The sequence below is a fragment of the Leptinotarsa decemlineata genome, unplaced genomic scaffold (assembly GCF_025532065.1).
Source record: "Leptinotarsa decemlineata unplaced genomic scaffold, Ldec_3_MD MMD2_P_RNA_scaffold_8, whole genome shotgun sequence".
Classification (NCBI taxonomy): domain Eukaryota; kingdom Metazoa; phylum Arthropoda; class Insecta; order Coleoptera; family Chrysomelidae; genus Leptinotarsa; species Leptinotarsa decemlineata.
The window spans coordinates 1,408,676-1,432,465 of record NW_027412535.1 but is presented as its reverse complement, the minus strand read 5'-3'; the positions used below and the strand labels follow the sequence as shown (position 1 = coordinate 1,432,465).

The window sequence follows — 23,790 nt, the reverse complement described above, 5'->3', positions numbered from 1 at the left end:
TTTGCAAGCGGAGAGTGACAAAAATTATCGAAATAAAATTTGACTATAAAGTAATATGCATCGATATATAATATTGTAAATATCTCGAAAACGATCACCTTCAGCATTGTTGAGGAGGTGTACCTTTTTTACTTGGAAAAGGTGTGGGAATTAGGTTTTTTCATGAGAAAAGTACCAAAAGTTTACTGTCAAAAAAGTTAGGGCAATTTGAAATAAATAATGACATCGTAGGCAGCGCCCTCTAGATGTAACATGAAAATTAATACGAAATTTTGATTTCCCATGTCGAAAAAACCCCGGGTACCAAATTTCATGCAAATAACTTATTTTTTGTAAATGTTATTTTCAAAAAGCGAACACCACCACCAACTATTGGTGTGACACCCAAGTCAACTTGACAAGTTGGTTTCACTTATGTTTCGTTTGCCTTTACGTAGCTATTTTTATCAAGTACTTTTCTGGTTTTTCACATTTTGTCTTCAATCGACGACTTCCTGCCCGGTACTGACGATGCCCAATAGGCTGAAACAGCTGTCTACCGGTGGCTCTCAAATTGGGATCAATATGGGAATGATTAGAAAGTACTTATCTATTCATATTTTGATTTTTATGGATATATTTTCCAGCAGCTTGACTGCATTAACCTTTCTCGATTCTATATATATATATATATATATATATATATATATATATATATATATATATATATATATATATATATATATATATATATATATGATGTGTTGTTTTTCCGGGTGTTCATCCGTTCATGAAAGAGAGGAGAACAGGCAGCTACCTTTCCTAGACCTACTCATAACACGAAAACCAACTGGCAACTTGGGTTATACAGTTTACCGAAAACCCACACACACCAACCGCTACCTATAAGCAGCATCACACCACCACCCTACCCAGCTACAATCCGTAGCCAACACGTTAATATCCCGCAGTTTCCGCCTAACAGAACCAACAAACAGGGCAACAGAATTGGGGGAGACAACAAAGGCTCTGCGACAAAATGGCTACGGACCAAAGATCATTCAAAAGGCCATCGACAGACAAAGAAGAACCAACAAAACATCCACTAGATCGACAGGAGACTCTCCACACGACAGACAATCTGTGACACTACCTTATATCAAAGGTGTGACCGACAAAATCGGGAGAATACTAAGACGTAAAAACATTCGGACAACCTACAAACCACACAAAACGATATCCAGTTGGCTGCCCAGACCAAAAGAGAGAATTTCCCTAGAAAACCAAGGAGTATATAGCATCACATGCGAGGACTGTGGACAACAATAAATCGGTCAGACCAACAGACGTATATCTGCCAGAACCCAGGAGCACAAAAACTCGATAAGAACAAAACAAACCTCCTCTGCCCTCTTTCAACACCATCTACAAACAGGTCACAAGATTGATTTTGAGTCCACAAAACAGATAGCACAGGTGCAAAACCCAAGAATACGACAAATCAGGGAAGCTATCGAAATCGAAAAGCAAGGCCTCATCAACAAAAGGGATGACTCACTAAACATCCCAAGGATTTGGAAAACAATAATTAAAAACAACCACCAAAGACAACCACAAATTGATAATGAACCAGCGCAGGTAGGAGAACCGCCAGAAGCCATTAACAACCCTCAGGTAGAAAAACAGGTAACAAATCCATACAACTTACGCAAGCGAAACCATATAAAAACACCACAAGAAGAACCTGACATCAGTTACACCTCTCGAAGCGAAGCAGTAACTCGTCTTGATAATGCCATCTGAGATGATGACGAAACGTCGACTATCGAATAGTACACAACGGATGAACACCCGGAAAAACAACACATCATATTCTACCATCCGTGAAAACCTACATTGTAATATATATATATATATATATATATATATATATATATATATATATATATATATATATATATATATATATATATATATTTGTTCATTGCATATTGGTCAGCCCGTTATATGAACGGGGCGTTGGTCCACCCAGCACTTCCCGAATATATTTAGGTATATACTTTTCGGAATACTCTTCAGTGGTATGATTTTATTAATAGGCCCATCAGAGGGGTAGATTTTTTCTGAAAATTAAAATTTTACACATCCTTTAAACCTTTGTCAGCCCCATGCTGTTGGTCAGCCCATAGTTATACAAATCGCTATATGAAGAGCATCTTGGTCAGCCCTACAATGCTGCCACATCGAAGGGCTGACCAGGAACGCGATCCATTTCAGTGTATCATTGGATTTCTCATCGTGAGGGTATCAAGTGTTTTCAAAATCCTGGCAAATCCAGTTTTTCAGAGGTGAACTATGTGTTAGTTTACCGGAAAAAATATATTAGGAAAAGAAAAAGATGCCGTTACTATTAACTATTTATGTTTCATATAGTTTCTGTATTATGTATGATTGATTACTTGTTTATCACTTTAATGAAATGAATAAAAACACTTTTGTCTAAGTACCACTAGTTGATTTTATGTATACGACCAGTTTCGGGTTTGACCCCGCATTATTAAGTATTTTTTCAATACTTCAAATCAAATCAAATATCTTTATTTCCGTAGACCTAGGGACGGCATGGAAAAAGTCACATAACTCAGTACAATTACAATGAGGTCACAATCATAAAACAACATAATTATATGATATATTACATAACATTCAGACCATAAAAGGGGTACAAAAATTAAAATTTAAAATTCCAAATCAGACTGAAAAAATTCATCAAGCGAATAAAATACCTTCCGAACATAATACTTTCCGAACTTTTTGTTTAGAGAGCTTTACACTAGTTATTTTTTAATGGATATTGGGAGCTTGTTGTTCAGTTTTTTTGACATGATATGAGGTCCATTAGTCACCTTGGCTAACTTATGACTAGGAATTAAAATGTTATAGTTTTTTCTCAGGGTGAAGCCTGAAAGAAGACATGTATCATCTCTGTTCTAAAACTTGGAGCAATTTGATTTAACGTAGATTACGCAATTAAAAATACACATACAAGTAACAGTTAATACATATATTCAACTTTGCAAATAGTGGTTTACAGGAATCGAGTTTTTTTTTTAAACAAATTGTTCTAATTTTTTTTTCTGGAAAATTAATAAGTCATTGATTCTATTGCAGTTGCCAAAACAAATAATACAGTAATTGAGGGCAGAGTAAATATATGCATAATAGTAGCTTTTAAGAATTTCAATAGACACAAAATTACGCAGATTCCATATAACGAAACAATGTGTCGCTAATTTCTTCAGTATGAAATCAATATGATGATTCCAATTGAGTTGGGAATCAATAAAAACTCCTAAAAATTTTTTATAGTTTACCTGTTCAATATTTTTAATCTCAGACCTAACCAATACACTACAATCAGTTTCCTGAATTGTAAAGAAAATGGTATTGGTTTTAAGATTATTTAGAATCAAGCCATTCTTAGAATAATAATTTTGCATGTTGAATACAGCATCATTTGCTCTTACTGACAATGTTTCACATTCCGAACCACTGACAGTAAAAAATGTGTCATCAGCAAATTGTATAGAGCACTGTGGATGATTAATTTTTGAAAGGTCATTAACAAATAAAATAAATAGTGTAGGCCCCAAAACACTACCTTGGGGCACTCCTGTAACAACGTTTCGAAATTCAGAGAAAAATGGCCCAGTCTGAAGCCTAACTTTAACAACCTGTGTACGACCAGTTGAATAGGTTTCAATCCATTTCAGACTTGGACCACGAACGCCCATGCCAAACAGTTCATCAAGAAGAAGACCATGATGACTGATATCAAACTCTCGTGTCAAGTCGAAAAGAACACTAAGTGATTTTTCATCGTTGTCGAAGTTTGATAATACATGATTATGTAGAGAAAGGATGGCGTCCTGGGTTGACAAGCCCACTTGAAACCCATATTGGTTGTCAGATACGATATTGTATTTATTTAAAAAGGACACAAGTTTTGATATGATTCTTCAAATATTTTCGAAAATGGAGATAGTAAAGCAATACCTCTGTAGTTCGACATTACATGCTTATCGCTTTTTTTATAGACTGGGACGACCATTGCTTGCTTAAGTCGGGAAGGAAAAATACCTTCAGAGAAAGATAAATTGATTAGATAAATCAGAGGTTCCATTATTTTCAAAGCAGCCTTCATTAAAACATTGCCTGGCAATTCATCAACCCCACTGGAATTTTTCGAACATGCGAATTTAATTATTTCCACGAGTTCAGTTTCATCTATTGGATAGAGGAAAAGACTCTCAGTTTTTACACAACGATTTTCAATGCCACCAGGTGCAGTATTTTTTACTAATGATTCCACTAAATCGACAAAATAACTACTAAATGCTTGAGATATACCGGGACCATCGTCAACAAGTACACCATCGCCAATGTCTTAGATGAATCGTTTATAATAGTATTTTTCCTGATGATAGACCAGGCAGCTTCAGATTTATGTTGAGCCTTGAGGAATTGATTATTAAAGTATTGACTTTTTGAGAGAACAATTTTTTGTCTATGATTTTTTAAGAGTTGCTTATATTGACCCAATAAATGTACATTGGTTTGGCTCTTGTTCAAATTATAAATATCTCTGAGTAATATACCTTCTTCAACGATATCCTTAGTAATCCATGGTTTGTGTCTACTTGAATTTTTATTTTGTTTAATTTTTTGAAACTGTTTAGGAAAGGATATATCAAAAGCTTGAAGAAAAACATCATGAAAATGTGAAAATTTAGTATCGAAGTCAAATTCAGTGAAGTATAGAAAATTGCACTTTTCATCCGATAATAAATTTATGAAATGGAGGATATTATCATCATCAAAATTTCTCTTCAAAAAATAATGGTATATATCAGCGGCGACGAAATTTATAGGTAAGGTAATACTTGGTAACGGGGTCAAACCCGAAAACGGTCATATAAATAAAATCAAATATAGGTAATTAGACAAAAGTGTTTTTATTCATTTCATTAAAGTTTCAGTATTCCTACGAAATCTGCAATTGTTTGACACGCGTTAACTATTTTGGCGCGAAACTCTTTGAGAACCGTTACGATCTTTGCAATGGTCCTAATGCTATTTTGTTAATTGGCTTGCCAATATTTTGGTATACTTAGAGAATAATTAGAGAATATACAGGTATATGACGATTACAAATAAATATCATAGAATCTACTTAATTTTAAGTAATTCACTGTTTTCCAATTACTAACTCAAATGAAATATTATTTTCCTGTGTTTTCATTTTTAGTTCCAAATTTGGTATATAGATTTGATGTGAATGTGTGTAGAAAGTATCAAGTATTAGAATAAATATGATACTTCACGGAATCTCATCAATTTTTTTTATCAAATAGACGTTACAGTTTGTTCAGGACTGTTGTATTAAATATTAATTATGCATGTATTTCTTCAAGCATTACGATATCCATTTATCACTAGTGAATAATGAAATCATTACAGAAAAGCAAGTAGGCAAGTTCGTTGAATATGTCAATTCCATCCACCCGTCAATAAAATTTACCACTGAGAGGAAGGTAAATAATTCATTAAATTACCTTGACTCAACCATTACAAAAAATAACAATGAACATGAATTTGCAATTTTCCACAAACCATCTTACATGGACATTATCATACATAATTCCTCTACCCACTCTTACCAGCATAAAGTTGCTGCATTCAATAATATTCTTCATAGACTATTGAATAATTTCCAGAGAGAGCTGAGTTTGATCAAACAAAAACTGCATAAACAAGCCATGGACCATATCTACCCAAATTCAAGATGCGATAACGTCAGTTATGAGACATTGTCATTTTTGGCTGAACCAACCAATAATATTTTTTTGAAGAAAGACTGCGTAAACTTAGCTCACAGAAATAGTAATAGTCCGAATAATAGTGTAAGTGCATTTATTAAAAACAATAAAGACAAAACATCGGTATCGGATAGATCAGGAGTATATCAGCTGAGTTGTGACTCTTGCCCAAAACTCTATAATGGCCAAACAGGGAGATTATTTTCCAAAGAATTAAAAGTTTAGATGTAATTTTGTGAATAGAAAGACCAATTTCACATTTGCAAACCACCTTTTAGCAGAAGTACATGAGTTCAGTCATGAATATGACATGTTATATTTAGAAGAGAAGAGTTTGAAATTCAATCTTCTAAAATGTCAAGCAATCAATAGATTCAAGAATTCGGGTAACTAACTAAATGATCAATTATAGAAATGAATAACCGTTACTGAATATTTTTCAAATGTGGGGACTGGGACATAAGCTCAGGTCATTTAATCCATTACTAACTCAAGTACTTGAAATGTAGGTACTTTATATTTCAAAATTAGGTATACCAAGCATTAAATTTGTAAAATATAGTAGATTAAGATACGCCCGAAGAAGCCATTGTATGGCGAAACACGTGTCGCGTTTTTATAAAACTGTTTAGTGGAACATTTTTGGCTGTGAGTTTTAGAAAGTATTTTGAAGTGTTTTGTGTGAGAAAATTTGACAAAAATCCGACAGATATAATTCAACGCGACAGAAGTTGTTTTCTGTTAGGAACTTGACAATAGAAATAATTGTTGTATACGTTTTTGTGAGAGATTGTATCAATTAATCTAAAAAGTCGTTCACTTATACTTCAAGGTCCTTCTTCACAGTAAATTAGAAATCAACCCTGAAAAATCATCGTTGAATTCCTGATGAAATCACTTATCCAATAGATGGCATATATTTTGTTTGATATTTTGAAGAGGAGTGTGTACGCATCTTAGCGATACCTTATATTATTTCACAAAAATTAGGTGTTTCGGGAAATTTACATTACTGTCTTATGGAGATATTGAACGTGGCTCCTTTTGGAAAAAATTCCCTATATGCAATCAATTATTTATATTTTGAGCTGTTTTGGAATCATCCGTATCTCTGAGTATAGGTAGGAAATGAGTCAAATCACTTTTCAGTATCGTCCTTCCATTTTTTATTTTTATCAATTATTTTTGGATCCATTTTCAACCCGTTTCATATCTTGATAGAGTTTTTCAACACACTGATCTCATTTCAGATCATCAGACACGCACAGTTTTGAAAATAATAAAACCTTCTCAAAAACAAACTTGGTCTAAGGAGCAAAACGAAATATAGTCAAAAAGTTTTTCGCTCCGAAAAAAAAAGAAGTGCTAGAATTGAATTAGTTCTTGTTTGTATCTAAAATATAAGGAAAAGAAATATTCATCATTATTAAAAAATAGAAACAGGGCTGCAATCAAAGAATACGTTTACTGTTGTTATAGAAAGAAGAAATAATATTAATAATTTTCATTTGATATTTTTTTACCCATGTTGTAGTTTCATTTCATTAGAAATCATGTTATTTTTTCATACTACGTGTTTATTAGTTTACCGAACAATTTTTGTCAGCAGTTCTCAAATTGAAGAATAATACTCCATTCAAATAAATGTTCATTCAACCTGATCAAATTTTTTCTGTGCTGAAATATTCCAAGTCTTTTTTATTTTGATTGAAATGTCTGCTGCAGGTTATAATCGATGATGATATGACGTATTCATCGTCATGAACAGTCAACATAATACAAAAACATCGGTTTAATCTCCACTTCATTATGTTCAACCTGAACAACATCATACCTCCAAAAACTGAAAGGGAGTTTTCGAAAAAACGATTGCTAAGAAAAAGAGAATTGAAACTTATAACTAATATCTGTTTCACAAATTATATCTTACCTTATGCTAGTCACTCAGAATTTCGTTTCGTCATAGAAAACATACTTAGTGCGATTTTTACCTAATTTTTGAACTAAATTATATATCAGAAATCCGTAGTGCTGCTGCGGATTTTTATATAGAATTTACTGAAACTGTAGACATTCTGGATATTCACTATTCATTTCTCAATAAATTCATTACCAGATCATTCATCACTTTTTAGATTTTTCGTTTGTAAAAAAAATGTCATTTCTCATCTACTCATTTCTACTCAGTCACACTTCGATTATTTTTGTGCAGTCAGGTTTTCAAATCTACAATTTCAAAGTCAAATCCGAAGTTTCCTGCTTAATGTCTAAAATTGATTCACACAACGCGATTTCTGTTGAGGCGTCCATGCCAAATAATTAGAATTTGAAAATCTACATTTGAAAATACAAACAGGAAACGGTTTAAAATATGTCTGTCGCACCCCTACGAACGACAACCCTCAGAAGTATAAACTTGTACTAGCTATAGATTAACGAGGTCTTACATTTTAACGTGTGATTCCGAACACTATATTGATATTTTCAACTTATAACATATTCAAATTTTTGTATCTAAGATAGTGAAGAGGTTAAAATTGCTTCGACAAGCTAAATGGAATAACGCACTGTTAGTAATTATATTATTATTGTCCTAACTAGAACGGAAACAGTATATTTCCGAACTCGACACCGTTATCCGAAAAAGCTGATTTCGGGTAAGTAGTCGAATGTGGGAAAGTATGAGTTCAGATCAAGCATTTTTCTACAAGTGAATATGTTACGAAGCTCTGATAAAACTTTTATATGCGAAACAATTCCTGATGTAAATTGCTTGTATAGATATAGGGTGATGCACGCACACGAACGCTTGTACAAAAAACATACAATTCTACATCTCTCAAAAAATTTTTCATCTCTATTATCGAATTTCTGCACCACGACAATCTAGTTAGAATCATGAAATGCAAGTGCAGCGTTGCCCGATTGTGGGCTGACCAACATGCTATCCATTGAAAGTGTTCGTATAAACCTGGGCTCACAAAGACACTATTCACATCAGGTGTATACAAATACACAGCCACGCCTCCTGGCGAAGTTTTGTGAAAGTAGATGGTGTATCAGCTATGTGTATATGGTGTAATGGTCGGCCCAACCGAAAATTTGCTAAACGTCATTTCACATGATAACATGTCCAAAAAACACTATATACAGTGGGAAACGTTGGTGAGCCCGAAACCGGGACGACCGACGTTTCCAAGGGCTGACCAGAGTTCACATCGTATATTCTACGGGCTGACAAATGACCGTTTACATATATATATATATATATATATATATATATATATATATATATATATATATATATATATATATATATATATATATACAGTAGAATGGAATAACGGGTCTCTCAGTCAAAAAATCAAAAGTCAAAAACTCTGCTTTACTTTGCCAAGCTTTTGCTTCTAGTGGGAAGCTTCTTCAGAGCCTATAATTTATTGAGTTGTGGGTTTTTTTGCCAATGAATAAAATTACACAAATCATACTTACAGTAAAAATGAGTAAAAAACAAATAATTGAACATATAAATTGACGAAAAAAGTTAAACATTAATGGAGTTTTTTGGTTTGACAAATGTCATACCTTCACAAAAATGTCATTTTTCAATGGGCATGATTTTGATAACCTTTGACTCTAAAGGGAAACTTGATTGATACAATTTTCATTATTATCAATATGAGTTTTGGTATAGTTCCAGCAAGTTACTGTATATACTGCTGAGATTATCAATGTCAGTTCTCTTATTCATACAATTAGAAGACTTATTAATTTCAACCATTTCAAGAAAAAGGCGTTTGGAAATATTTTTTTCTGTATGTAAAACTGTGATATTAGAGTAATTTGGTTTATGTCCTGTTTCTATAGAATGTTGCGCTAATGCACATGATTTCTCATTAAGCTTTATATCACTTTTATGTGAAGTTATTCTATCTTTAAGAAATCTAGATGTTGTTCCAATATAATCCAAATTACAATTGTTACAAGAAATGTTATAAATCACATTTGACTTTTTGGTAGCATATATATATATATATATATATATATATATATATATATATATATATATATATATATATATATATCCTGCAACAGTGGCGCGGTGTTCCATATCTCTATATAGGAAGCAGATAGGAATCTAATTTTCTATAATATTACCTTATTGCTCGAGCTCGACAAAATAAAAATATTGGCGGTCACACAGGGTGTTCGATTTTTTCTGGGCGGATCCCAACTGTGTCTTTTTAAATGGCAACCTATATTTTTTATCGCTTTTTCGGTTTCTTCATAGAAAATAAAATAAACTTTATGTATATCTGCACTTCGAAAATATTGATGGTTTTCGAGATATCTAGCATGACAGGTTTTTTTTTTCCAATATTCGTCACTCAGAATATTTGAAATTATAAAGTGGTGCCAAGTCCAGTTGAAATTTTTTTTTGGTCGAATATTCTACATTCGTAACTCTCTCAAACGATATATCTGAAATCGACCTGTGATATACAGGGTATGAAAAACCGCTTGCCAAATATTGTAAATGAAAATTTGCAAAATCTTCCTTAGATTAAATGGAACACCCTGTATATTATTGATCCATAAGAAGCGCCAACGAAACCTCTACAAATTTCATTAAGTATTCCTTATGACTAAGTTCAATAGTTTTTCTTAAATGAGCATTTCTTTCGAAAAATGGTCATTTTTTCAAAGCGAAATCCATTTGACGACTGATAAGAATATACAAAAAATACCCTTTCCTTAAAATATCGCCCATTCCTAAAATTACCTGTTGCTAGATAAACAAGTTGCGAATTACACCACAAAATGGACGTTCTTGAATAGTTACGATAATTTCAAAAATCTCGGAATTTGTGCCATATTCTTTCGGTCTAAAACAACCTTTCAGCGAATGAAATATTTATTGGAAATCAAGTAGTCTGGCAAATGACAGAACAAAATATTTGGCTGCAAATGAATACTGAAATTTTTAGTCAATCGTGAAGTTGAACTTTCGGTATAATTTCATCAGAATGTTGTTATCAAAAAGTGATTTGATTGATATGATTTTCATATTAGGTGAATCAGACAGGATTTGTTTATTGGCAAGTAGAATTTATTCTGAACGGTATCGACAAATTGGGGAAATAGTGGATATAAGTGAGAGATCAGTGCAACGAGTATTGAAGAAACATCGCTTGCATCCATACCACGTTCAGTTACATCAAGAACTACTGTATGCTGATTTCGAAAAAAGAGTGAGATTTTGTAATATTTTATGGTCGGATGAATCGACATTCCATAAAAATGGATTTGTAAATCGACATAATTACCATTATTATGCGACAGAAAATCCTCACTTATTGAGACAGGTGGATTATCAACATAGGTGGTCGATAAATGTCTGGGGAGGCATCATTGGAGAATATGTAATTGGTCCATACTTTTTTGAGGGACATATGAATGGTGCAATGTATCTCAATTTCTTACGAAATGATTTACCAGGTTTGTTAGATGATATTCCTCTTGACCTCCGCAATAGAATGTGGTGACAACATGATGGTGCACCTGCTCACTATTCGGCAGAAGTGAGAGATCATCTAAATGAAGTATTTCCCAATAAATGGATAGGACGGAATGGGCCTGTACGGTGGCCCGCTAGATCACCAGATTTGACGAAACTAGATTTTTTCTTATGGGGATACATAAAAAAATATGGTTTACGTTGAGCCACCAACTTCTCCCGAAAATATGCGACTTAGAATAACGAATGCTTTTCGCAGCATTACACCAGCTGTCTTGCGCAGGGTAGAACAGTCTTTCAAACATAGACTTCAGCTCTGCATTCAAGAAAATGGAAGACATGTTGAACATATTTTATAAAAGTTTCATTATCAACCTTAATTAAACTCTCCCTTTTGTAGTTTTGTAATTTGCCAGTTGACAAATTTGAATATCTAGAACTCAAGCTCTGAATGAATAATATAATAACATGAAAAAAATAGTTATTTATAATGTTTCTTTCTTTTAACTTGTTTGGTTTGATATTGCACGATTTATGAGTGAAATTCTGCATCCAATGAAAAAATAATTTTCCATTTAGCAAAAAGTGATAGGTACATACATTTATTTCGTTAAAAAATATTTGTTTGGACACCTTCTAATGTACAAAATTGAAACAAGATATCTTTCGTATATTTTTATCAGTCGTCAAATGGATTTCGCTTTGAAAAAATGACCATTTTTCGAAAGAAATGCTCATTTAAGAAAAACTATTGAACTTATCCATAGGGAATACTTAATGAAATTTGTAGAGGTTTCGTTGGCGCTTCTTATGGATCAATAATATACAGGGTGTTCCATTTAATCTAAGGAAGATTTTGCAAATTTTCATTTACAATATTTGGCAAGCGGTTTTTCATACCCTGTATATCACAGGTCGATTTCAGATATATCGTTTGAGAGAGTTACCAATGTAGAATATTCGACCAAAAAAAAATTTCAACTGGACTTGGCACCACTTTATAATTTCAAATATTCTGAGTGACGAATATTGGAAAAAAAAACCTGTCATGCTAGATATCTCGAAAACCGTCAATATTTTCGAAGTGCAGATATACATAAAGTTTATTTTATTTTCTATGAAGAAACCGAAAAAGCGATAAAAAATATAGGTTGCCATTTAAAAAGACACAGTTGGGATCCGCCCAGAAAAAATCGAACACCCTGTGTGACCGCCAATATTTTTATTTTGTCGAGCTCGAGCAATAAGGTAATATTATAGAAAATTAGATTCCTATCTGCTTCCTATATAGAGATATGGAACACCGCGCCACTGTTGCAGGACCCTGTATATATATATATATATATATATATATATATATATATATATATATATATATATATATATATGGGAATTTTCTTTGGGTGATCAGCAGAACGGAAGTGTACTCTTATAACACAAGTTATTCCAATATTTCGATAAAATTTATTATCATCTCCAGGGAAAAGCTACAAATTTTGTATGATGGTAATACACTATAAAAAATTATTAATATGAAAGGTCACACTTACTGTTAGTGAGGTTGGCCGTGTCGAAAAGAATGTTATATTTAAACAATTGAAACATGTCAATACAATAAACAAGTCACTAAATAAAATAGGTTGACTCCTCACAGGATACAAAGAAGAATATTACATTAAAATTTTACAAAAAATCGTCAATTGTTTCAAAGTTATGGATTACCGGTAAAATCCATGAGGTGGAAGAACAAAGAGAGAGACACAAAACAATTGACACTGTCAGCTGTCATGTAATTCAGTTTAAAAAGATGTGTTAGTTTGTAGATGATAAGCCATGGAACAAAGGAGAACTAATTATGTGCAAGTGTGATCAAAGACATCTGCTGTTCAGTAAGTGACTCAAGGAGAAAACCCAAAAATCAAACATGTTAATTGATTGAACAACATCCTCATTAGTCCACTAGGAGAAAACAAGTGAAGAGGACTTGTTAAATGAATGTAAAACCCTGCCTTAGGGAGGTTGAAATTTTTTTGTTGAAGAAAAAATGTTTGAAATTTATGAAAATTATATCAATGAAAAACCAGAATTATTATTGGTTTGGATTCGTGTAGATTTTTGTCAATGTCTAATGAAAAGGCATGGATTTCACTGAGGTGATCAATGTCTGATCTTTCATTGAGGCAATTATTAGATTGTGAAATAAATGGCATTTCCATAAACAATCTTTTAGATGTGTTTTTTTCAGTTGATAATTTTTTTTGTTGAATTATAGTACATTTTATGACCTTCTTTAGACACATGGTTACTGAGAGCACATCTCTCAGGATGTAATCTACTATCACTTTTATGTGAACTAATTCTGTCTTTGAGCAATCTTGACGTTTGACCAATATATTCACTACTACAGTTTAAGCATGGAATAGAATAGATTAATTGAAACTGTAAGTTAATTTGAGTTTTATCTTTACTTTTAGAAAATACTTTATTGATGGTGAATATGGTTCTAAAAGCTATTTTTACATTTAAATTTTAGAAAATTCTGCATAATTTGGGTGTCATATCCCTTATGTATAGTAAAGAAGAGAAAAGAATAGGAACTGGATGTGGATCAGTCCCAATTGTGACATTTTCAGGCTCTAAAGGATCTGTGTCCAACTGGTTGTTATTGTTAATTTGAACGTCAATGGTCGACGTACTAAATAAGATCTTCTTAAGTAGAGGATCCGAGTAGGAATTGTTAATAAATAATTGAAAAAGTGTACTTAATTTTTTTTATGAAAAGAAGGATCGGAAATCTGCAGAATGTGGTTCTTCATTTGTTTGACCAAATTGATTTTCGTTGACTGTTTATGGTATGACCAGTAGTTCAAGAACCTACCAGAACTGATAGGTTTGCGATACCAATCTATGAGTAAATTATTATCTGGTGTTCTGATAACCTTAGTGTCAAGGAATGGAACACATTGTTCGTTATTCTCAGTTTCGATGGTGAACTGTATGTAAGGGTCATAACTATTAAAGATGTCCACAATCTCAGATATTCCATCATGAGGAAGGGATATAATAATGTCATCGACATATCTTTTTTAAAAGAAAAGATTGAAGGGAAGTACCTGTAAGACCAAATCTAGCAGGTCATCCATGACATAAGCTGCTAAAATGGGGCTAATCTTAGCTCCCATTGGAGTACCAAAAGTTTGTTTATAAACTTTACCATTGAATGAAAAATATGTGTTATTAAAAAGGAAAGTTATAAGTTGGAGGAAATCGTCTTTTTGAATGTCACAAAATTGACTAATACGTCCCCACTTTCTATCAATAGATCTGAGACCAGAAACCAACATCTAAGCTCGCAATAACATAATCGTTGGGTAGTTTCATTTTATTGAATGTAGAGAAAACATCAAAAGAATCTTTAATATAGTATTGATTGTCAAATTCATAAGCTTTAGTTGAAATATCTATTAGAAAAGAAGAAGTTTTTCAGTGGGAGAACCAATTGAAGCAATAATGGGTCTAAGAGACAGGCTTGGTTTGTGAATTTTGGGTAACGCATAAAATTTGGGTAAAGTCCCAGTAGGTATAGTTGGTAATACGTTTTTTTGTAATTTCGTCAGTCTGATTGACTTCAAATAATTTTTTAATTAAATAATTACAATTACGTTGAACTTGTAATGTAGGATCTTCACTCACTTGTGAGTTAAGAATCACAATTTTCAATCAGGTTTGTAGAAAGGTTATTAAACTGGTCACGGTCAAGTATCACAGTGACATTGCCTTTATCAGACTTGGTGATTATGAGGTTAGGATTATTTTTTAAGAAACGTTCAGTTTTTAAGAAAAGGTTTTGGAAAAAATTGTTGTTAACATGTTTTTTGAAAGTTATAAAATTGGTAATAATATTAGTAGATCGTGCTACTAGAGACTTTTTTTCATTCCCATTAGTGATAGTGGAAGTGATGTAGTCAACATCAGCTAAAATATTTTTTATGGGGAATGTACCATCAACGATGGGTTCAATGCTAAACTTAGGGCCTAAGGCCAAACATTTTTAAATGTCCTCAAGGATACTAATGCCTGAAAGATTCTTTATTCATTCTGGTTTTCTTTATCCATCTTTTTTTAAGATTTAAATGTAAAAATAGCTTTTAGAACCATATTCACCATCAATAAATTATTTTCTAAACTTAAAGATAAAACTCCAATTAACTTACATTCTCAATTGATCTATTAACTGTGGTAGTGAATATATTGGTCAATGGTCAAGATTGCTTAAAGACATAATTAGTTCACATAAAAGTGATAGTAGATTACATCCCGAGAGATCTGCTCTCAGTAACCATGTGTCCAAAAAAGGTCATGAAATGTACTATAATTACAAAAATTTTATCAACTGGAAGAAACACATCTAAAAGATTGTTTTTGGAAATGTCATTTATTTTACAATCTAATAATTACCTCAACAAAAAATCAGACATTGATCACCTCAGTAAAATCTATGCCTTTTTATTAGACATTGAACAAAATCTACATGAATTCCAAACCAATAATGATTCTGGTTTTTCATTAATATAATTTTCATAAATTTCAAACATTTTCTTTTCAACAAAAAATTCCAACCTCCCTAAGGCAGGGTTTTACTTTCATTTAACAACTCCTCTTCACTTTTTTCTTCTAAAGACTACAGAGGATGTTGTTCAATCAATTAACATATTTAATTTTTGGGTTTTCTCCTTGAGAAAATACTTCAAAACACTAAAAAACTCCTCTCAGGTATCTCAAAGTATGCCTCTTCACTCACAGGCGATTTTTGTGAAATTGGTGACAATCATTGTATTCATGCCACGTGCTAGTGTTGGAATGTCTGCAGTATGCTGTTAGTAGACCCACTGTGATTCGAAATTGTATATAAATTATAACGGCATGGAGTCATATTATCTGCTGCATAACTGCTCATATTGCCTCTAAATCTTTTCGTTGGAGACAATCTATTGAAATGAATGATTGAAATACGGGGAAACGTATGGATTGATATTTTGCATTTTCTTTTTTTGTTGCAACTCGAACACGTCGGTTTTTTTTTTCATGTCCATCCCCGAAGTTTCCTCTCTTGTGAAGGAATCCAAGCATTGTAACAGACTCAATTGTCCAGTTCTTTGTGAAATGGAGAGTGACAAATCCCAGAAAGGATCGATGGTTACTGATGAGTATCCATCTCAAGGATTTTAATTGAGTAACGAAATTATCCACAATCTTAAGGTTATTTATACTCAAATATCTCAACCATGATTCTTGTGTTTTTGGCTATTGCTCAATTTTTCGTTAATCTCCGTTAAGATCGGTTTAGGTTCCTCATTAAATCTATTAATGACATCATGTAAACCTCCTAAAAAATTACGAAGGAACTCCTAGGCGTTTTGATGCGCATGACCCATGAATCGAGGGGCAAAAACCCTGAATCTGATTTTTTAAGGAGACTGTGTTGACTACTTCATCAGATGAATCTTCTTACCACAGTCCCTTGATAATTTAAGCGAACACTTTGATTGAAGCACCATCTATACTAGAAATACTAGTATTGATATCTTTCATGTGTTTATCCTTTTTTAAATATTCCAGTAACAATCTCGTGTTTGATGAACATTGAATAACACTGTTCATGAAACAGGTGTTGCCAATATTTTTCAAACCATAAAGCCCAGGAGTTTTGACTGTAGGGCTTACACTCACCCTCCCTACTCTACAGATACAGATTGACTGTAGAATGTATGAATGGTCTAATTTTCTGGTAGCTGATACGTTTCCCACTTCTTTCGAGTAATTACAGGTGCGATGATTCTCCCCATCATTGGACCAGCGAGATGAGAAATTTAAAGTTGAACTGCTTGAAACTGAATTAGATAGATTCACGGTAGATTTTTTGAATTTGTAAGACAATGGTAATTCCTGGAATTGTTCAAATTTGTTTGCATTTTCTGAACACATTCATAATTACTTCATAATAACGATGAGATTGGAACCTTTGGTGTGAAAGTTGAATAATTTTTTTCGAGATCAATTGCCCTAACACTAAACTGCTATTTTTGCACTCGACCAACATTTCGCCAACAAAGTTAGCATCCTCAGGAGAAGAAAATTGATACCTGGTTAATCCTTATATACTAAAATTTGTTACCTTTGGTTGTATACCTGAAGTCCAATATGGAATTTCTCGGTAATTAACTACATGCAAGTTCTTAGTAATTATTCTCTTCCTAACAGGATATTAAAAAGTGGGCTAAACGGGATGGGTCCCTTACCGCCATTCATGCTGTTATTACATTTTGCTTTGTAATTGTATTTTTGTAATGTTTTCAATATAATGGCTCATATTATGAACTGCGTGAAGGAACGGCTATGGGTAACCCATTGTCTCCATTTATAGCGAACCTATTCATGGGTAGGTTTGAGACGGAAGCTGTGAAAGAACTTAGTTACTTCCCTAGGGTCTGGATCAGGTATGTTGATGACATATTCGCTGCAGTGGATACAAGGATAACCAGAATTGAGAATGTCCTTTTAGTACTAAACAACAGGTGTAAGAGTATAAAATTCACATATGAAGTAGAAAAAGAACGAAAGTTGCCTTTTTTAGATGTATTGGTCATAAGGAACGAACAGAACGAAATAGAATTTGACATTTACAGGAAAGACACGGGTACTTTCAGATACATTCCCAATGACTCGAATCATTGTCCACAACAAAAAATGGCGGCACTGCAATTTCTGGTACACAGGTTAATAACTTTTCCTTTGAAGAAAGATAAGTACGACAATGAAAAGAGAGTGATTCGGTATGTAGCTGAAGCAAACGGTTTTAACCCAGATATAGTTGACAAGATAATTAGAAAGTTTAGGGAAGCACTTCGTAAATCTTCGACTTTTCAAAAAGAGAAGAGTAATAACAAGTTTATGGTAATCCCATATGAACCCCAATACACGAGAGGGCTTCAACAGATATTTGATAAAGTAAATATGAAAGTTGCATATAAAACTTCTTATAAATTGCAACAGCTTCTTGGTAATCCAAAAGATAGACTAGAAAACACAGAAAGGTCGGAATCAGTTGTCAAGATTGCAACAGCAAATACATCGGCCTGAGCCGACGAGTGATTAAAACCCGCTTCAAGGAGCATTGTGCACAAATGAAATACGGAAGGATAGAAAAATCCAGTGTCGCCCAACATGCTCTAGACAAGGATCACAGAATTGGTGAAAACATTCTGAAATTGATTAAGCATGTGCATGACACCAGGCTACTCGATGCATGTGAGAGTCTAGAAATAGCAAAATGTAAGGACAGCATGAATGGCGATAAGGGACCCATCCCGTTTAGCCCGCTTTTTAATATTCTGTTAGGAAGAGAATGATTACTAAGAACTTATAGGTAGTTAATTACCGAGAAATTCCATATCGGACTTCAGGTATACAACCACATGTAACGAATTTTAATATATAAGGATTAACCAGCCTAGAATAGGTATCAATTTTCTTTTCCTGAGGATGCTAACTTTGTTGGCGAAACGCGCGTCGGGTGCAAAAATAGCAGTTTGGTGTTAGGGCAATTGATCTCGAAAAAAGTTATTCTACTTCGTAATAGTTTCGTTTCCATCGTTTTGAAGATATTTGAAGCTTTTAAAGTGACGAAAAAGTCAATATTATTAGGATAAAGTCACAGCGTTACTGTCAAAATAATAATCATGGCCTGTTAAAAAAATAGCAAATGGGAATGCAATTCTAAAGTGACATTTTCAAAAATAAATATTTTAAGTCTGAAACTAGAAAAGTTAGGTATACGCATGATGCACAGAAAGAAATCAAATTTCAATAGCTTTCTGAATTTGTAACAATATAATCAATATATTTTGAGATAATCAACTTTCAGCCACTTTTTCAAGCAAACGAAAAAACGGTATTTTTTACCACCCTGTATAGGAGTAACGGAGATTACGTGGAAGTGTGGGAAGCCTCCAAGTATCACTTAACTACAAACCAAATTTTGGTACCATAGTATTCCTCAACTCAAAGATATCAGAATTTTCAGAGGTCATGATTTTCGAAGAAAAAAATTAAAATTAATTCATATTTCGAAAACGGTAACAGATAAGTATAGGGAAGAATCAAAAAAAGTTGTCGAGTAATTATTGTAGATTCCAAAAATGATATTATATATAGGGTGTTCTATTTGAAAAATCAAAGTTGCTACTACTTTCTAATGGAAGTGGTAACACCGCAACTGTGCGAATATGCTCTCCATTGAATTTTAAACGTGATCCGTTGTCTGGTTCACCAGAAATGTCTAATGTGGCATCCACCATGAATCAGCCACTATATTTTCAGCGGCAGCGGTTTACTTAGTATATATACCAAGTTATTTCCTAGTCCACTACGAACGTGATAGGACCATAAAAAAAGCGGATTCATTGCATATCTACCTCTCGAAGGATTATCGTTAGGTTAATCTTTCAGAGAAGTGTTTGATATTGGAAGGTCAGATTAATATTTGGTGTTTGTGAGGTTCATAATGAATTACAAAATGATGTACTGATGATGTAAAGATGTTATTTTGCAACCGTAGAGTTACGCAAAATTTTTGATATGTTTAACGATTGTGAATTGAAGCCTTGTTAGAACGTGAATTTTTCAATACATATAGTTTTATAGAGCTGATTATTTTATATATGAAAAAACAATTCATATGGATCATGCAACAAAAAAAACGTCGAAGAAAAGTTTCTTCACAAAAAAAAAATTGTAATATTCTGATGAGCGATTTTCTCATTTCTATTGATGTTTTTCATTACAATTTTCAAATTATTACAATATGGAATAATTTGAAAACGGTGTTCTTTCCGTTCATCATTCGTTCTAGTTACATATAATAGACGTTTTCATGGTTAAGGAAAACAATTCTAGAGTGAGACTTCAAAATTAATTTTCAACTAGAACCTGGTGAAAGCAAAAAATTACAACTGACTTTTCATACCTGATAGATCATTTTATGCCACTTGCAGGCAATCACTCCAGATGAACCAGCGACATCTAAAGAAAATTTCTCAGACCATTCCCCTGATTCAACTCTTATTGAAGTTTTCTTCTTGCCAAAAAAATGTTTAGCGTTGAATGAGAATAAAATTGGACCTTCGTAGTGTCCAGGATGGTGTAATATATTTTCGTCGGAATTCTGAAAAGAAATTAATGAATAAAATCATTCCAACTCGGAGAATAATGTAACTAACGGTGTCAACTATCTCAGTGGTTTATTATCAGATAGATCATTCAATTAATTACAATTAATAAAATACGTTTTGGCAAAACAATAACGAACAATTTAGGATACCAATTTTCAGTTAATTTTCAAGTATAATATCGCTTATTATTATAATGCTAATCCATCCGGTTTGACTTTGTTTTGGTGAGTGTTTATTTGATGTAAACTTAATAGATCGGGACGAACAAATTTCAATTGGTGGTAAGTATTCTATTGGATACTTGGTATACTACTAGACCGTATAATTCAATTTCAAACATGTTCACAGGAAAAATACATAAGTTAGGTACATTGAGCCATGGAAAACAACCAGTATATAAAATCAAATAAAATATTATTCAATAATAATTTCAGTCATATCGAAGCAGCGACACATCTATTAGAGTTACTATTATAATCACTATTTTGTTGTTTGAATAGGAGTTGCTGATCAGGCACTGAACTTGAAGCTACGACTCATTCGGAGGCCGTACAAGCATCGTTAACTAATGACTACTCTCCACGACAGTGGAGTTAGTGATAATTGTGTGATTATTATTTTTATTATTATTTCCATGAGGTTGCGCTGGTCGGGCCCTATCTCTTGAAGCCCCTATACATTCGCGAGGACGTGCCAGCATTATCAACCATTGACCCCTCCCCACACCGTGGGGTAAGTGATCATTGGGTCCGAAAATCATGTATCCTAAGCAATTAAAGCTAATTGAAAGTAACAAAGAAAATAATATATCATTTAGATTTTTTTGCTTTCATTACAATTTCATGAATTTCGTTAGTCTACGATTACAATCATTTCCTTAAGATCCAGTTCATCATTTCTATGAATTGAATAGTTCTCCCAAGGTGAAGTGAAATCGGTTCCTAGCACCAAATACCTTTTCACATCATCAGAAGATAGTGCAACTTTCTCTTGAACTAAAGAGTGTACTTGATGTTTCTCAGACCTGATGAGATTCTGAGAGATAATCTTTAAAGATGAGTTTTCGAGACATTCCACATAGTCTTCGACAGTTATTTCAGTTTTAACAACGGACAACTACTCTCCCTTGACCTTTTTCACTAATCCATAGTTTCGTATAGTATTCTCAATTTCATTCTCCTCATAATTTTTCTTCTTATGGAATATTCTGAAATCATTGTCATCTGTTGGAACTTTGATTGCATATGATTTCTATCTGAATTCGACGAAATCAGGCATTGGTACACCATTACTCTCGCCCCTTCATCACTTTCTTATTCAGTTGTCTAATTCAGTTTCAGGGCAGTCAAAAGTATTGAAGTATTCGTGAAAATCTTGTAAAATGAAATCATATGGGTTCTGATCTTGACAATTTTATCTGTATAGAGGACTAAACAGCTATTGACATGAGAGAATATATATTCATAATGAAATCCATAAATTGTCGTTTTTACCAGATGTAATATGCCCATATATTGGCCCATTCAAGTAACTACAGCTGTAGCTTGTTTAGTTCCATCGTTACAAGATTCTCATTGAAGATGGTGCAGTTTTTGAACCCAGACTTCAAGATTTATTGCCTAGGCACCATATTTTCCGAACCAGTATTTTACTAGTTTCACATTTACCATTTTTCTAATGTTTTCCTTTGTTTAACCTGAAAAAAAAAAGATTTGTGAAAACAAAATTCATATTTTCATTAAATAAAATAACTAGAGATTGCATTGTTTATTAGCTTGAACATGTTTTTCTCCAATTCATTCTTCGTTGCCTTCCGTAAGTTGGTGACCCAATCTATATATGGTTTTAACCATGAAGACTGTTTGAATTCTAAAACACGATCTACTTTTTTCATGATCAATCCATATTTCAATGCTTGCTTCAGAGCTCTATAGTGAGTTACATATTTCTCCTCAGAATAGAGAATAGCTATCAATTTAGTAATTTCTTCAACATTGAAGAGGCTTAATTGTCTTGGAATTTATATGTTCCGGGCAGCAAGGTAAATCCTTATGTAGCTCATATGAATGCTGAGGATATTCCAAATCTACCTTCAGGAAATATCCTATATCGGCATCATCCGGAATCGTTGTCACATCTATATTACCATCTGCCCATTCGAAACCTCCATATGGTAGATGTTGACTCATAGCCCAACGATATTGATTATTGACATCAAAATACATCAAATAAGATTCAGGCTTCACAGGCATGCACTACATTATTCTGTATTCTTCTTTCATATGTGAATAATAATTATTATTACCTATTGTTAGCATAATATCTTTCTTTTTTACACACTTGATTCAACCCTCCTCAAATTTCACGTTCAACAAATGAAAACATATTTGACATGCCGTTATTTCCAGTTCTTGCTTTATATACTTCAATATTGCCATCCCATGTGAAATCTGGTAAAGTGAAGTAGTATGCAGAACCAAGTTCATATGTTTTTAGATTAATTGTGCAGAATTATTCCGGTACCTCGCAGAGAAGAAGAATATCAATTTTCATTTAGTACAATTGGTACAATTGAACTTATTCCACACCTCTTACGCTCTACGATACCAACGACGAGAACATGGTTTTATCAAGTTTATTGTAGAAACCATCAATAGTCACATCTTTCTTTTTGAGGAGGTTGATCCGTTCTTCATTTAGATCTGCGAATTGTGACTTCAAATTGGAGAATTCAGAAATATAGATATGAAAGTTTATCTAAGAAAGCGTTCATAATTCGAGAAATGGATTCCCAATTCTTTGATATGTTTTGTGAATGAAATAATTTTTCCTTTGGTGATTGGTAGTAAACCACTTAACCTTCCATCCTTGTAACTATATCTGTCATGATAAAAGGAGCATCTTTTCTTGATAGATTATGAAAAACGATTGACTATCCTTATAGTTGATGTTGCATCCTTAATGGGACGGACCCGGATAATTATTTTCGAGAATAAAGAAGCGGATGAATTGAAAGATCCTTCACAAATATGGCAAATTGTGGCCTTTTGGAATGCATATTCCTGCTCAACTGATATATTAATATCGAAGGGGCACATCAGAACGGTTGAAACATCCACAGCTGAACTATTCATTTGATTAGCAAACCATTGCATACAATCCTTGCCCCTATATGCTTTGTAAT

General features: G+C 33.1%; 1 protein-coding gene and 1 long non-coding RNA gene across 2 annotated transcripts in view; one reads left to right on the top strand and one right to left on the bottom strand.

Annotated features, from left to right (window-relative positions):
* The window catches only part of LOC111511015 (intermembrane lipid transfer protein Vps13), a 1,108,316-nt gene that overhangs the window by 263,532 nt on the left and 820,994 nt on the right, over positions 1 to 23,790 (bottom strand). Inside the window, 1 exon segment of the mRNA XM_074170346.1 lies at positions 20,402 to 20,601. Coding sequence (XP_074026447.1) covers positions 20,402 to 20,601 — 200 coding nt within the window.
* On the top strand, positions 3,190 to 4,118 carry LOC141480421 (uncharacterized). The gene is made up of 2 exons (XR_012464331.1): positions 3,190 to 4,023; positions 4,077 to 4,118. It is a non-coding gene; the product is annotated as an uncharacterized lncRNA (long non-coding RNA).